The sequence below is a fragment of the Saccoglossus kowalevskii genome, chromosome 17 (genome assembly GCF_978046115.1).
Source record: "Saccoglossus kowalevskii chromosome 17, keSacKowa6.1, whole genome shotgun sequence".
Classification (NCBI taxonomy): domain Eukaryota; kingdom Metazoa; phylum Hemichordata; class Enteropneusta; family Harrimaniidae; genus Saccoglossus; species Saccoglossus kowalevskii.
Genome location: NC_140657.1, coordinates 30846134 through 30862059, shown reverse-complemented (window position 1 = coordinate 30862059; position 15926 = coordinate 30846134). Strand labels below are relative to the sequence as shown.

The 15926-nt window shown below is 37.0% G+C and overlaps 1 protein-coding gene across 1 annotated transcript in view; it reads right to left on the bottom strand.

Moving 5' to 3' along the window:
* Positions 1 to 2182: 2182 nt before the first annotated feature.
* The window catches only part of LOC102807482 (xanthine dehydrogenase/oxidase-like), a 33373-nt gene continuing 19629 nt past the window's right edge, over positions 2183 to 15926 (bottom strand). Inside the window, exons 18-29 of the mRNA XM_085492313.1 lie at positions 15554 to 15772; positions 15198 to 15331; positions 14636 to 14810; positions 14222 to 14413; positions 13842 to 13987; positions 13673 to 13754; positions 12658 to 12882; positions 12455 to 12529; positions 11715 to 11767; positions 11381 to 11561; positions 4243 to 4431; positions 2183 to 3217 (exon numbers count right to left, since the gene is read on the bottom strand). Of these exons, the coding sequence (XP_085348439.1) occupies positions 3035 to 3217; positions 4243 to 4431; positions 11381 to 11561; positions 11715 to 11767; positions 12455 to 12529; positions 12658 to 12882; positions 13673 to 13754; positions 13842 to 13987; positions 14222 to 14413; positions 14636 to 14810; positions 15198 to 15331; positions 15554 to 15772 (1854 nt within the window). The 3' untranslated portion in view covers positions 2183 to 3034. The remainder of the gene's footprint in view (positions 3218 to 4242; positions 4432 to 11380; positions 11562 to 11714; positions 11768 to 12454; positions 12530 to 12657; positions 12883 to 13672; positions 13755 to 13841; positions 13988 to 14221; positions 14414 to 14635; positions 14811 to 15197; positions 15332 to 15553; positions 15773 to 15926) is intronic.

The window sequence follows — 15926 nt, the reverse complement described above, 5'->3', positions numbered from 1 at the left end:
CGTCATTGAAGATAACAAGCTCAGACAACGTATTGTTGATCTGATGGTCAAACAACAATGTCACAGATGTCGTTCCTCTAATCGTATTGGCTATCAAACACAAACCCCTAACAGTCAGACCAATCATAGCACAGCATTTTTGTTGAGAGGTTTTTTCAACGTATCAAATTATGCCTGGTACGAGGGGAGTTCAATAAGTAATGCCGAAGACCAATTTCCCATAGCAGGAGATTAATGAAACTTGGCACAGTCATTAGTCTTTCTCTACATATGAACCACCCAGAGTTATGCATTTCTCGCATCGTTTGATGCAGCTCTAGACACCGTTTTTGTAGAACACCCAAGGTTGGTCCTCCAACCACATCGTAACTTCAGAAATCAAGGCTGCATCATCCGGGAAACGCTTTCCTTTCAAAAACAACTTCATGGCTGGGGAGAGATAAAAGTCAGAGGGTGCAAGGTCAGGAGAGTAAGGGGGTGGGGGAAGATTTCATAGCCACATGCCCATACTTCTGATCTGGCGACATGCGAGTTGTTGTTGTGCAGGAGGAGGATACCTTTGCTGATCTTGCCACGCATCTTGATTTTGATAGCTTCTCTTAATTTCATTAAAAGTGAAGCATAATAACATCCTGTAATTGTGGTACCCTGGAAATCTGTCATCACTACTCCGTCCTGGTCCCAGAAGACTGTGAGTATGACCTTGCCTTTTTGGAGGTGGTGCGTCCAAGTGCTTCCAGTGCATTGACTGGGCTTTGGTCTCTGGATCATAGTGATGAACCCAAGTTTCATCCCGTGTAATCAGTCTCATCTTGTTGGCACATCTCCAAATTCATCCTGAACACTCTTGCTTCTGGAAAAGTGAGCAACCTCGGAATCCATCTGACAGACACCTTATGCATATGCTAATGGTCATAAATGATAGTTTCCACAGACCCTGTACTAACCTTGACCTCTTGGGCTGCCTCAACTTGACGGACAGATGCCTCATAAATGCCAGAAGAGGAACGACCAGGTCTGGGAGCTGTTTCCACAGACATCCGGTCATGTTTGAATTCACGATGCCAGCGTTTTACTATGGCACATGATAGGGCATCATCGCCATAAGTTTCTTTCATTTCATCAAAAGTCTCCTTTGGTGTGCGTCCTTTCAAATACAGAAACCGGGTCACTGCGCGACACTCAACTGGCTTCATTTCACACCTGACTCAGTACAAAAAACTGTAAATCAGAAACCACAATTAGTTCAGAGCTGTTTTTGCAACATAACCCATAGAGATGTAAATCATTACATATGTCAGGGGCATTACTTATTGAACGCCCCTCGTACATATTTTTCAACTGGAATTAACAAAGATTATTTACTAAGGAAATGAAGGTATGAAACGTGAAGCGTTCCTTCTTATGTCTCGCATCAACATACATTTAAGAAAACGTTGTCCGTGGTTTGCTAAAGTAATTATGTGAGGTATTATTTTAATTCATTTTATATTTACCACTTACAAATCACAACTCTTGTTCGTGGTTTGCTAAAATAATTATGTGAGATATTATTTTGATTCATTTTATGTTTACCACTTACAAATCACAACTCTTGCTCGTGGTTTGCTACAATAATTATGTGAGATATTATTTTGATTCATTTTATGTTTACCACTTACAAATCACAACTCTTGTCCGTGGTTTGCTCAAGTAATTATGTGAGGCATTATTTTAATTCATTTTATGTTTACCACTTACAAATCATAACTCTTGTCCGTAGTTTGCTACAATAATTATGTGAGATATTATTTTGATTCATTTTATGTTTAAAAGTTACAAATCACAACTCTTGTCCGTGGTTTGCTCAAGTAATTATGTGAGGCATTATTTTAATTCATTTTATGTTTACCACTTACAAATCACAACTCTTGTCCGTGGTTTGCTCAAGTAATTATGTGAGGCATTATTTTAATTCATTTTATGTTTACCACTTACAAATCACAACTCTTGTCCGTGGTTTGCTAAAGTAATTATGTGAGGTATTATTTTAATTCATTTTATATTTACCACTCACAAATCCAAATTTAATAAATGATTTGTATGTAATCGTAATAGTGATAGCAATAATCATGTAAATAATTAATGATAAGAATGATATTGATATATTGCTTAATGGGAAGCACAACATGATGCAAAAGAATACCATTATAAATTATTTTATTGAAACTTTAACCCACTGATGGATTCACACCTTACAAGGAAAAGATTTTGCATGAAATCGTTCACTAAGTACACTAAATACCACTTATACTTTACACGTGACAGATAGTATACAGTAAACTACAATGCTAATTTGTCACCCAGAAAAGACGCATTCTCACCTCCAATGATAAAAATTATAAAATCTATACCGTACACCCTTATTATACTTAATTTTATTCACAATATGATATTAGTCTACGATAGCATTTGTTGAATGAAAAACGTAATCATTATTTAGGTTAATGGCTTTATGTTCCGAGATATTGTAATATATCATCACGTGAGAAGCACAATCACCAGGTACTTGTGACACAATATTATTCTCGACAACATATCAACATTTCGCTAAATGTTCATACATATTTTAGCCCTTATATTTGTTCTTGTCACCCATAATTTTTGAAAATGGAATAAAGTAAATTAATTATATAAATTACATCAAATAAATATATATATATAACCGCATAGAGCTGGCTATACAAATCACTACAACATTTCATGTCAACAGGACAAAATTGTATGACTACGACAAATACGTTAAATATTGAAGTATACATATTTTCTTGTTGAGTATGCCGCTGTGATTTTTTTCAGAAAGAGCAAGACTGATTACTTTGTGATGTCAAGATAACTGCTAAGAGTATAGATACGTGTATAACAGTCGGATAGAAATATGTTTTATTTTACAACTCGACAATTTTAAAGCTATTAGTTCATTGACTATCGTTCACGTTATTTGATTACGTCATAATACTAGACATAAACAGTGTTTACGTCACTATTGTGGAAATCAGTGCGTTGAATAAGTCTGATTATGTTGATCGCCACATGCAATCAGCACACGTCTAGGTATTGCAGGGCTATCCAGTCTAAACTGCTCGCTCAGTCCAATATCTCTTCTAGCCGCGGCAATTGCTTCTTTTGTAGCAAAAAACACAGAACATGCAAGTATTAAAGGTGGTTCTCCTACACCCTATATAAAAAATGAAATAGATAAATAAACAAATAAATAAACAAATAAATAAATAAATAAATAAATAAATAAATAAATAAATGAGTTAGGAAGTTAATGTATGAACGAACGAATGAATGTATAAATGAATGAATGTATATGGAGATGAACCTCGGTAAGTTAATTATGAAGACGTTACTAAAGTTACGTATGACTATGAAAACTGCATAAATTGTCAGTTAACTATGGTTATAAGGGTACATACTTGATCCAATCAGGTTGAGGTTTTTTAGCGAATAGTGCTTTAGCTTATCTGTACCGCAAATTAAGCGACTTATTCTCCGTCAGATTAAGCTATATACGTCACATAGAACTTGTGTTGTAGGAAGTCAAATTTTTTCGTTATTTTTTCTTGCATAATGATGCAATTTGTTCGCAATTATTTTAGTAGAAGTTTGTTAGAAATTGTCAACGATTGTCATTATTAGAGAGAAGAGATTAGAGAACAGATTATGGTTGTTACAAATGCTTAGAAGAAGAAAAGGAAACTATATCATGCAGTATATTGCGGCGTGTGATAAGATCAGCTACAACAGTCTATAACGACACAGACACATCATCGTATCAAAAGCAGCATTTTTCTGAACTTGACAATTTTGTTACAGTTGAAAAGGCAGATGCCCACTTAATTGAATCAGGTACCCCCCTTCATCCAGTCCTTAATATTAAAGGCTACATGATACGTGTTCAGGGGGTGAGGTTTTAAAAGTTACTGCAAACCAATTAGATCATGCTATGGTGTGTTCTTAAAATAATTGTCTATAATTTATGCAGGTTTATCAGTGACCAACCACGCTCTTGGTGCAGATAGTAGTTAAGGTTTCACATGCCCCGATATGATAATTGATAAATACCTACAATATCGATAATTTTGAAAATAAAAATGAATGAAATAAATGAATATATATTTACACATAATAACAAGTCATCATAAAATAAATATATTTACACATAATAACAAGTCATTATAAAATCCGCCAGCTTACCCTAGAAGAATAGACGTGCTTTGAAGATTCCGAATCACTCAAAAGTTCTATATTGAAGTTCCTCGGTATATTACATACACGCGGTAATTTATACATTCCAGGACCACTGTGTATTAATTCTCCTTTTTCTGACCACATAAGTTCCTCCGACATGTACAAGCCATAGCCCTGCAGAAATGCGCCTTCAATCTACAGAGATATACATATAAGTGCAATATATAAAATGTTATATATCATTTCACGATTTTTACATTATTTGACAGCTGTATTGGCTAGATGAAGACCCTATATACATGTATGCATATTATGGTCATATCGCTAGTTCAGTTTTTTCGACATGCATCAATTATTAGTTACAATTTATAGGGAATCTCATTGAACTATACGAAGGCTCAGAACAATAGTATCACATACGACTTATTTACCACTTCCGTGTCACTGAGAATGTTCTAGAACCGTACTGTGTCTGGGTGGAATATTCTAGTTTTTTTAGAAACTGGTTGAATAGGTAATAGAACACTGTAGGAGGCAATAGAAGGTAATGGAACATTCTATAAATTTGTAGTAAGTTCCAGACTCATTATGTATGCTGATGTAATGGTCTATTTATTGACAGTGGGGGTATATATAGGGGAGTTGTTCAGCACTGAGTTCAGATCGGAGATCTCGTTGAATTGTGTTGGAGTTTAAGTTATTGGAGGTTTGGAGTTTTACCGCGTTATTGTACTTGGTGTTTGCAGAGTATAATAATACCAGTACCAGTTGAAACCTCATCTGTTGGCTCCGTGTTCGTATGTTATCATCGCTGCCAGAGAAGTCTTTATGTTACTGTTGCCATTTTGGTATTTGAACCATTACACCTGTACTATACCAATTACGGTAATATTACGTTGCGTGTGACATCTGGGGGCTCGTCCGGGAACAGTGAAGACATATAGAAGACAACATGGCCAGCGAGATGAAAGATATGTCGAAACAAGAGTTGATGGAATGGGCGGATGAACTGGGAATGACTGGAGAAGACAAAAGAAAATTTATTTTGGAGCAATTGAGTTCTCAGCGGCCTGACAGACAAGCGGCAAGGGAAGAGAGAAGGGCAAAAATGGAAATAGAAGTAGAGGTGAGGAAAATGGAGATTGAGGAAAGAAAGGAAAAGTTACGACTGGAAGTGGAAGCAGAACAGCGAGAAAAGGAAAGAGAATTTGAGTTGAGGAAATTAGAGCTGCAAGCAGCAATGTCGGGGTTCCAACAGGCTGATTTTGGCGGTCAACGAAATGTGGTCAGTGATGCACAGTCACCAAAGTTGCCTGCATTTGTTGATGGTAAGGATGAACTTGATAGTTATTTATTGCGGTTTGAGAGGTTTGCAACGAATGCGAGTTGACATAGAGATGGATGGGCTACAAAATTGAGTGCGCTGTTGACTGGTAGAGCACTGGAAGTATATTCCAGGATGTCCGACACTGATGCAGTTGACTATGATCGTGTGAAGGTGGTGCTGTTGACAAGATACGATTTCACAGAGGATGGATACAGGAAGCGATTCCGTGAAATTAAACCTGAAAGTTCCGAGAGTCCTGACCAGTTAATTGTGTGGCTTAAGAATTATTTTGCTAAATGGGTTGAGTTGTTAGGCACTGCAGCAACATATGATGGTGTTACCAACTTGATGGTGAAGGAGCAGTTTATTGGTGCCTGTGCAAGAGATCTTCCAGTTTATCTTAAAGAAAGAGAACCCAAAGATTTAGATGAATTGGCAGTAATAGCAAAGCAGTACCTAGTGGCACATGGTCGACAGTTATCCATAAAGGACCAGGTGAGGCGTAACGATAATAAGACTGCCATTAGAAATACTGATGTGGGACAGGGTAGTAGTATCCGGTGTTATGTATGTCAGGGTGTAGGTCATCGAGCAGCACAATATCCATCCTGTGTTACTGATGTCAACCATGACAAAGGTAAACAGTGCCTTCAGTGTGGTGCCATAGGACATGTGGCTAAGTTCTGCCATAGTGGACAACACAGGGGTCAAGAAAAAAGAGTGTCAAACCCAGCACTACTACTGGTGCAGCTGCAGTGGTTAAAGAGGAGTCTAATATCAGTGCTAGTTGTGCTGTTCAAATTAACAGTGATGTGCCTAAAATGATTGAGAAGGACCATTTGTTGTTGGCATCGGGGGAGCAGTTAAAGGTTGTGAATGGCGCATGTATGGATCAAAGTGGTGTTGTGGAGGACAGGACCTTGCCTGTGGGTCAAGGGAAGGCTGGTGACACTGCTGTGACCATGTTGAGAGACACTGGGTGTAATGGCATTATAGTCAAGAAGAGCTTGGTACCAGATGACCAGTATACAAAAAAGATGGGTCATATATTGATGGTTGATCGTACTGTAAGAAGGGTTCCAGTCGCCATGGTGGAAATTGATACGCCATATTTGAGAGGCACGGTTGAAGCATTATGTGTGCAGGACCCAATCTATGAGTTAATTGTTGGTAATGTGCCCGGAGAAAGACCACCAGATGACCCGGATCCAGTGTGGCATGTGAGTGGAGCAGTAACAACCAGAGCGCAAGCAAAGAAATCTGGTAAGGTGAAGCCGCTCAAAGTGTGTGATGTAAAGACTGGAGCACATGTAACAAAAGACAAAATAATCGAGATGCAGCAAACAGACACATCGTTGAAGAAGTATTATAATAAGAGAGAACCAGAAGTGAGAGGGAACCATACAACCGAGTTCCAGGTATATGGAGGCTTGCTATATCGTGTGTATTGGAATCGTTCAGTTCCAGGAGGCAAGACGGTACGTCAAGTGGTTGTGCCAAAACTGTTGAGGACTCATGTTATGGAGATTGCCCATGATTCAATATTTGGTGGACACATGGCGATAAAGAAGACAGAAGACCGGATTGTGACTAGCTTTTATTGCCCTGGGCTACATCAAGATGTTACCAGTTTTTGTAGGTCGTGTGATGTGTGCCAGAAGACTGTTTCAAAGGGATCAGTTGTGAAGGCCCCATTAGGTAAGATGCCTTTCATTGATATGCCATTCTAGCGTGTGGCTATAGATTTGGTTGGACCAATTACCAGAGGCGGTTCCACTTAAAAATATAGATACAGAGACTGTAGCCGAGGCCTTGATTGACTTTTATAGCCGATTGGGGGTTCCAGAAGAAGTACTAAGTGACATGGGGACTCAGTTTGTGTCAGAATGCATGCAAGAAGTATCAAGATTGCTCAGCATTAAGAGACTGACGTCTACGCCCTATCATCCCATTTGTAATGGACTGGTGGAAAAGATTAATGGTACTTTGAAGAAGATGTTAAAGCGATTGTGCCATGAACAACCAAGGCAATGGCATCGGTATATTAGTGCTTTACTCTTCGCATATAGAGAGGTACCACAGGAGTCAACTGGGTTTTCGCCATTTGAGCTGTTATATGGTCGAACGGTTAGAGGCCCAATGAAGATCCTTAAAGAGTTATGGATCCAAGAGAGCGATACTCCTGAGATAGTTAATAGATACCAGTATGTGTTTGAGTTGAGAGATCGGTTAGAACAGACTTTAGAGATTGCTCGAGAGGAATTACAGAAGGCACACACTGATACAAGTGTTACTATGATCGTAAAACGAAGAAACGAGTGCTTAAGGAAGGAGATAAGGTGTTAATTTTGCTGCCAACTGACAACAACAAGCTATTGATGCAGTGGAAAGGTCCTTATGTGTTGGAGCAGGTAATAGGCGAAAACGATTATCGAGTGAGGGTAGGTGACAAAGTGAAGACGTATCATGTAAATATGTTAAAGTTGTATGTTGAGCGGGAGACGTCACCTCAACCAGATGGAAGTGAGACAAGTTACTCACCAAATACGGCCATAGACCTGATGAATGCTGTGCGCGCAGCTACAGCGGGGTGCAACGAGTCAGATGAAGAGAATGCTGTAGACGAAGATGATCTTCCAGAGTTAGGAACTTGTAAACCAAAGGGAGTCAGGTAAAGATGTTCAAATTCGTACAGGGTTTAGTCAATACCTATGATAAAGTGTTTACTGACTTGCCAGGAAAGACCAAGATAATCAGTCATAAGATTGACCTGACAAATGATACACCAATACGATCTAAGCCATACTCACTACCATATGCAATAAGGGAGAACCTTAGGCAAGATATTGAAGATATGTTAAAAATGGGAGTAATCAGGAAGTCCACATCACCCTATGCGTCACCGGTGGTGATTGTAAAGAAGAAGGATGGATCGAATCGCATATGTGTAGACTATAGGAAATTAAATAAGATCACTGTAACCGATCCTGAGCCAATGGTAACAACAGGGGACATATTTTAGAGGCTACATAATAGTAAGTTCCTGTCAAAAATTGATTTAAGTAAGGGTTATTGGCAGATACCAGTAGCTGAAGAAGATATATCAAAGACAGCATTTGTTACTCTCGATGGAACTTATAAATTTTTAAAGATGCCATTTGGAATGAAGAATTCGGGAGCTAATCTGGTGCAGGGAATCAGGAAATTATTGTCAGGTATGGAAGGGGTTGGAAGCTATATATATGACCAGATAGTTTATTCAAGCTGCTGGGATGAGCATGTTCAAGTATTATCTGAGTTGTTACGAAGAATAGGGGCAGCGGACATAACAGCTAGACCATCCAAGTGTGTTCTGGGTGCAACATCAGTAGAATTCCTGGGTCATGAAATTGGACACAATTGGGTGAGTCCAAGTCATGACAACATGGAGAAAATTCGAGAAGCGCAAAGACCAGCGATCAAGAAAGGTGTCCGATCATTCTTTGGGCTGGTCAATTACTACAGAGACCACATCCCCTTATTCGCAACTATTGCAGCACCCTTGAGTGACCTACTAAAGAAAGGACAACCTAACAAAGTTGTATGGGAGAGGCCCAGGAGAAAGCATATAACACTTTGCGGGAATACTTATTGGGCAAACCAATTTTGAAGTTGCCAGACCCACAGAAACCATTTGTGTTGCGGACGGACGCGTCTCAGGTAGGAATTGGAACAGTACTTATGCAGAATCATGGTGAGAAGCTTCATCCAGTTGCTTATGCAAGTAAGAAATTATCCGATGCAGAAAAGAAATATTCAACTGTAGAACGGGAATGTTTAGCCATTGTATGGGGCGTGAATAAATTTTGCCTATATTTAGCCGGTGTGGAGTTCATTTTGCAGACGGATCATAAACCATTGTCTTACCTGGATAAAGCCAAGTTTGCAAATGACCGAGTGGTGAGATGGGCGATGACTCTGCAAGGATATGATTATCGTGTTGAGGATATTCCTGGACGGGACAATGTGGTAGCAGACTACCTGAGTAGATTGATGGACTGAGGAACTTTTGAACAGTATAGTAGAATGTTATTCGTTTATGATTATATTTCATATTTTATTATATTATACTGTATGTGATTTTCGAATTTATGTACTCAGAGCTTTGTTCAGTTCGATTTGATATATTGTATTGTTGTTTTATTTGAAATTGTTATCGTATTCGTATTATTGACGTCGTTGCTAGTCATGTAATATTATATGTTATAATATTCTTGAGAGGGGAGGCATGTCGCATACGGCTTATTTACCACTTCCGTGTCACTGAGAATGTTCTAGAACCGTACTGTGTCTGGGTGGAATATTCTAGATTTTTTTAGAAACTGGTTGAATAGGTAATTGAACACTGTAGGAGGCAATAGAAGGTAATGGAACATTCTATAAATTTGTAGTAAGTTCCAGACTCATTATGTATGCTGATGTGATGGTCTATTTATATATAGGGTATATATAGAGGAGTTGTTCAGCACTGAGTTCAGATCGGAGATCTCGTTGAATTGTGTTGGAGTTTAAGTATCTAGTTATTGGAGGTTTGGAGTTTTACTGCGTTATTGTACTTGGTGTTTGCAGAGTATAATAATACCAGTACCAGTTGAAACCTCATCTGTTGGATCCGTGTTAGTATGTTATCATCCCTGCCAGGGAAGTCTTTATGTTACTGTTGCCATTTTGGTATTTGAACCATCACACCTGTACTATACCAATTACGGTAATATTACGTTGCGTGTGACAAATAGCTTAATGACACAAACGCATTAGTAATTGCTGTTTGAAACTACAAAACATTCTTGAAGCGCTACAGCCATATCGGTCCCATATCTACGTCACAACGCGTACAAAATACATTGTTTAGACACACCGTTTTACGACTTTGATTAATACAACCCAAACAAATGTTTTTGGAAGTGTAGTGTTACCCATCGCTATATTGAGATAATGGTGTATGTTGAGGTTGTTAGTCATGGTGTAAAACGTTTAAACAGTCAGATTATTTGAGTTGTTAATACCTTGTACACAGTTATTATAGTTTATTATACCGTACTACTGTCAGGGATTCTTTCAATGTGTCTAGATATTTATCTTATATCTAGATATTTACAATGTGTCTAGATATTTCTAGTGGAGTGGCTGGGTGATATCATTCAACACTTTCCCATAACATGTCATTATTTAGGCTTATAGGACGCATTAGGCCACACTTGAGTCAGTGATTGGAAATAAATTACAATATAAACGTTGACAACAGACCATTATTCCTGACAGTTTGGTATGTGTAGTCTCTTAATATAGCGGACAATTAATCATATATATATGACGTGTTAAGTACTTGTAGTTAAGTACATGTGATTGGCTACATGAGTAGAATGTATGGAGGCCACGCCTCAATCTCTTGAACTTCCATGTGATATGTTAATGTTTTGGAAAGTAAATAAAGAGAGTCTTGGTCAGTCTGAGAGAGATCTCCATCATACGAGGCAGAGAGTCTTGGGCAGTGCTCGGCAGCCGAGCTAGTCTTGGCGGGCTCTCCACAAGGCGATTGAGATTAGAAGTTGACACGACTCATCTCTGTGTTGGTTTTTGCTTGGTCGAGAGGCTTGAGAACGTAACGATCCCCTGTGTACCTGATCTGAGGTTTAATAAAACGATAATTAAGCCATCATACTGCCATGATATGTAGGATATATATATATATATATATATATATATATATATATATATATATATATATATATATATATATATATATATATATATATATATATATATATATTAATATACCTGTCCAATATCAATAGACGGATTGATAGATCGTCCACAATCCATTACAATATCTGTACTTAGTACTCGGTGTTCACCCGTTAAACAGTCAATTTCAACCTCTGAGCAGGCCGCACCACACACAAAACTTGATGATGCGATTCCCTTGAATGTCCCAAAATCCAATGTAATATCTTCATCTCTAGAATAAAGTATTTAAATATATAGATATTGATTTTATTACTATGTGCATATAATTTTAATATCACGTCAAACTATAGCCCAACCACCTCGTTGTATGACTGACAAGTTTAATCATAACACATTAGATTAGAATGAAAAACACAAACTGTACATATAATATCCAGTAGCGGATAAACTAACACCGCCCATATAAGCTGCCATGACCTGAAAAATATAATATCGTATTTCACTTTATCACTTATGCATATACACATTGTTTTCCAGCAATTATATGATATGCACACATACTACCATCTCAATCTGTTTTTGGTTGTATTGATATGTTTCAAAATAAATCAAGCATGCTCCATTATAGTCACATGAACAAGAAATATGAAATCAAAACAACATTTAATAGGAACACATGTCACATTAAAAGGGAAGGGTCGTCATCTGCGCACGCGCGGAAATTGAGGCCCAAGCGACAACAACAACCCACGCTAAAACCGCAAAGGCCCGTGGGTAGACACTTGTTTGTAAACAATGACACGCTATGACCATCTGACGCATGCGCAGGTGACGACTCCCCCGCTTTAAACAAAGCCACCATAGTCAAGTTTAAAAAGGGCAAATGCGGCAATTTATATAATATGTGAGAAGATATATTCTAAAAATTTTATTTTAACTGCTAAATAATGTCAAGACACTTATTTTTTACCATGACAATGTATTTCCTTGATATATTTTGAGTCATAAATAGATAAGGATTTACAAAATTAACGAGTAGCAGGATTTAGATAATCCAAACCTAATCCTGAAAGCAGATAATGTAGAGTGTTAAGAATGGATGATAAAAATGAAACACGCGCAATACAGATCAAGATTCAAATTTGCTTATCTAGCAGTTTTTACCCATTTATTCCAGTCTCCTTCGGGGTCATTTTCTTTCAGTATTCTTAATCTTTCTATTATTTTTTCACAAGCTCTCTATAAATAATAAAAGTATTATTAATACACAAGTGCACTCCTATAGTACGTCATATGGTAGAACGCGAACCATCATTTTGATGAATGTCAAAAATATTTCCTATAAATCGTTACTAATCTGCCCTTACCTTAACAGCACATCCATTGAGATGAGTTCCAACACTTGCTGCAGTGGGTGATGTATTTGGAACTGTCTGTGTGCTGGTATCTGCAGTATGAATGTAGTCCATTGGTATATCAAGAACTGTACTTGCAATTTGAATCATTTTTATGTAAAGCCCTTGACCCATTTCAACTCCGCCATGAGTTAACAGAACTGACCCATCTCTATATACTTGAACCAAAGCTCCAGCCTGCAAAAACGATAAATATACAATGTAAGTGCCACTTTGTAAAAGTTCGAATGAAAATAAAAAGGCGCTGGAGAAATTTCAATTAGAGAAATTGAGTGAACCTGGTGTTATGTGACACGCCTAATTGTTGGTATTACAGGGGATGTAGGGATAAATGTGATCATGTGAGCTATATAGGGGAGAAATGTGTTAACTCCATATTTGGTTCTGCAAATTATTGTGCGATATTAAATCATACTATAGAGGGCGTTTGGGGAGGGAATCATATCTTTTCTATACATCCCTGTGTTAACATCAACTGTAAACCACTCTTGTTTACAAGCAATGCGTTATTTTTTTAAATTGTACGGTTATATTATTGTAATTTCACTGGGAACATTGTTTCACTGTTTTTGGATGCAAGATGTGTAACTGTCGGAACCAAAGTGATAGCTAAGTCTATCCGATTTCTAATACTAGTAGTAGTGGTTATGGTTTTGACCTGATCTGTGACGAAATCGTTTTATTCAGAGCATTTCTGCCAAGGTGTTGGTGTATGTTACCGATCTTTTCGTTTAACTCTGATATTATAAACAAATTGCCAATAGCAAATTGAAATCCATGTTTTAAAAAAAATGGAATTGGTAATGGAAAAGCAATATAAGTGATCTTGTTGTAACGCAGTTTCTGAGGTATTTACAAAATCAAAAACGCGAATTTCACGCATCAGTTTGTAAACAATAGTACATAATTATTATTATTTAAAAAACAACATTATGTAAATTAAGTATATCAGCAAAAGACAGCATACCTGATTCAAAAGTTTACAGTGAAACCCGACTGCCATTATCACTGGAGTAACAGATATTCCCTTCTTTACAAATCTGTTTTCCCTGAAATGAAAAATACATTATCAGACTTAGTTTTGCTGGCAGTAAATATTTATAGAAAACATAAAATAATCAGAAAGTCATATTCACCTATTAAATGTTTGTATCTGATCCTGTCTCACATGAAATCTGCTTTTCTCGACACATTCGTCAAAGCATCTTTTTGCGTTACAGTTTTCAACTATCTGACCATAATTTGTAACAAAGTCTTTTCCAATAAAATTAATTTTTCGAAACTGAAAAACAGATAAACAATTAGTATTTAAAAAAGAACAATGACGAAGAAAAACATTATCTCGAGATAATATAATTTTGTAAAACAATTTACAACAATATGAAACCTATTTACAATTAAAACAGAACGGCGTGATTAATAGAAAAGGTTTACAGTCCAGCTAAAGAGAAAACAATTTACAAAACAAAAACCAACACGCGTGAGGTTTCATCAATAAATAATATTATTGGCATACCCTTTGCTGTGATATGTTACATTTAATTGCAATATCAGTCACGATGTGTTCCGTAATAAAAACAGCCTGTGGACATCCAAATCCTCTCATAGCTGTATTTGACGGTAGATTCGTCTTACACATAAATCCTTGCAGTCGTACATTGGGAATAATATAGCAGTTTGGAATGTCCAATAACACATATTGCATTACCTAGTTGAAGAGAAGACAATTCCCATTGTCTGATCGTTATAACACAATCAGTATATAGTTAAGCGATAGCAATACTGTTCTTTCAAGTAATGTCACACATAAGCTCCTGTATTGGTATTTACACGAGGACTTGGCAGCGGTTAAAGGACAAAGTACTTGCAACGGGCCAAAACTTGGTAATTAATTTGTATTCAATTTCAAGTGAAGGAGCGTTGTACTTACATACGGCGTCATGTCAAGAGAATGTCCACCATTAGAATAAAGTTGAACATCTAATGCTAATAGTTTTCCATTCTTAGTACAACCAACTTTGTATCTGGCGAGATACGGGTGTCTACCACCGCTAATCTTCATATCGTCTTCGCGTTCTAAAACTAATCGCATTGGTTGTTTAGCCCTGCAAACAATCGTATCAACAGATTTTTCAATCATACTAGTACCACTGAACAAACAAAATCACATTTAACCTAGATTCTAGTACAACAAAACAAAAGTATCACAATAAAACTTTTGATATGGCTGCATTTTTTGACCAGTACCTTGAAGTACAGTCCATCGCAATATGAGTATATACATTATCTTGATATCAGTGTTACATTCACCAAGTTTTTAAATCTCTGGCCATACATTTCATTATACTAAATTGTTACAATGCGCATTTAAATCAGCTTCTCACGTAAGTGTAAAAGGCTGACCTTATTACGTAGTACATCGCCAATAATTAACCTAATCCTTATGTATGTACGGTCTTCCATTTCACTTTGTATTACGTTCAACAAATTACCTGTGAGCTGCAACAGCACATATACAAGCAAACATGTCTGATCGTGTTTCTTTGCCACCAAATCCACCGCCAAGTCTCGTCAGTTTACTTATTATTTTGTTACAGGGGAAACCGAGAATGCCGGCAACAGAACTCTGCAACAAAGTGCATTTATTACTGACGATACCACATACACCAAATGCATTTTAATTGTTATTTGTATTACCCAAGAAAACAATAATTTTAATAATAAAAAAGATAATATTTGAATAGAAAATAATGTTTAATATCGTGGCAGAACAAGACTTGTGTTATAATGATTTCAACATTAAAATCTTAAGTTCTATGAATGGTTTTATTTTCATAGAAGTTCATACTTGTACACCAGATGGGTTTTGTGTTGATGATAGCACCACCATTGTCTGATCACCATTATCCGGGATAACTTGAGATATGTGTGTTTCCAGGTAATAATGTTCCTGGCCGCCCAGCATCACTTCACCTTCAATGATGTGATCACATGATGTAAAACCTTCACTGATATCGCCGTCAACAAGTTTTAACATATCAAAGTAAGATTCGGCTTCAATAGCATCCTAAAATAATTAATTAGCAATAATTAAATCGAGTAAAATACAAATATGAAACATTTATTATGTTTGGTTGTCCACACGCTTCATATTAAAGGGTTGAATATTGAACAGATGACATTTTGTATAGTATGTGCACAATCGTTTTTATATTAGGTTG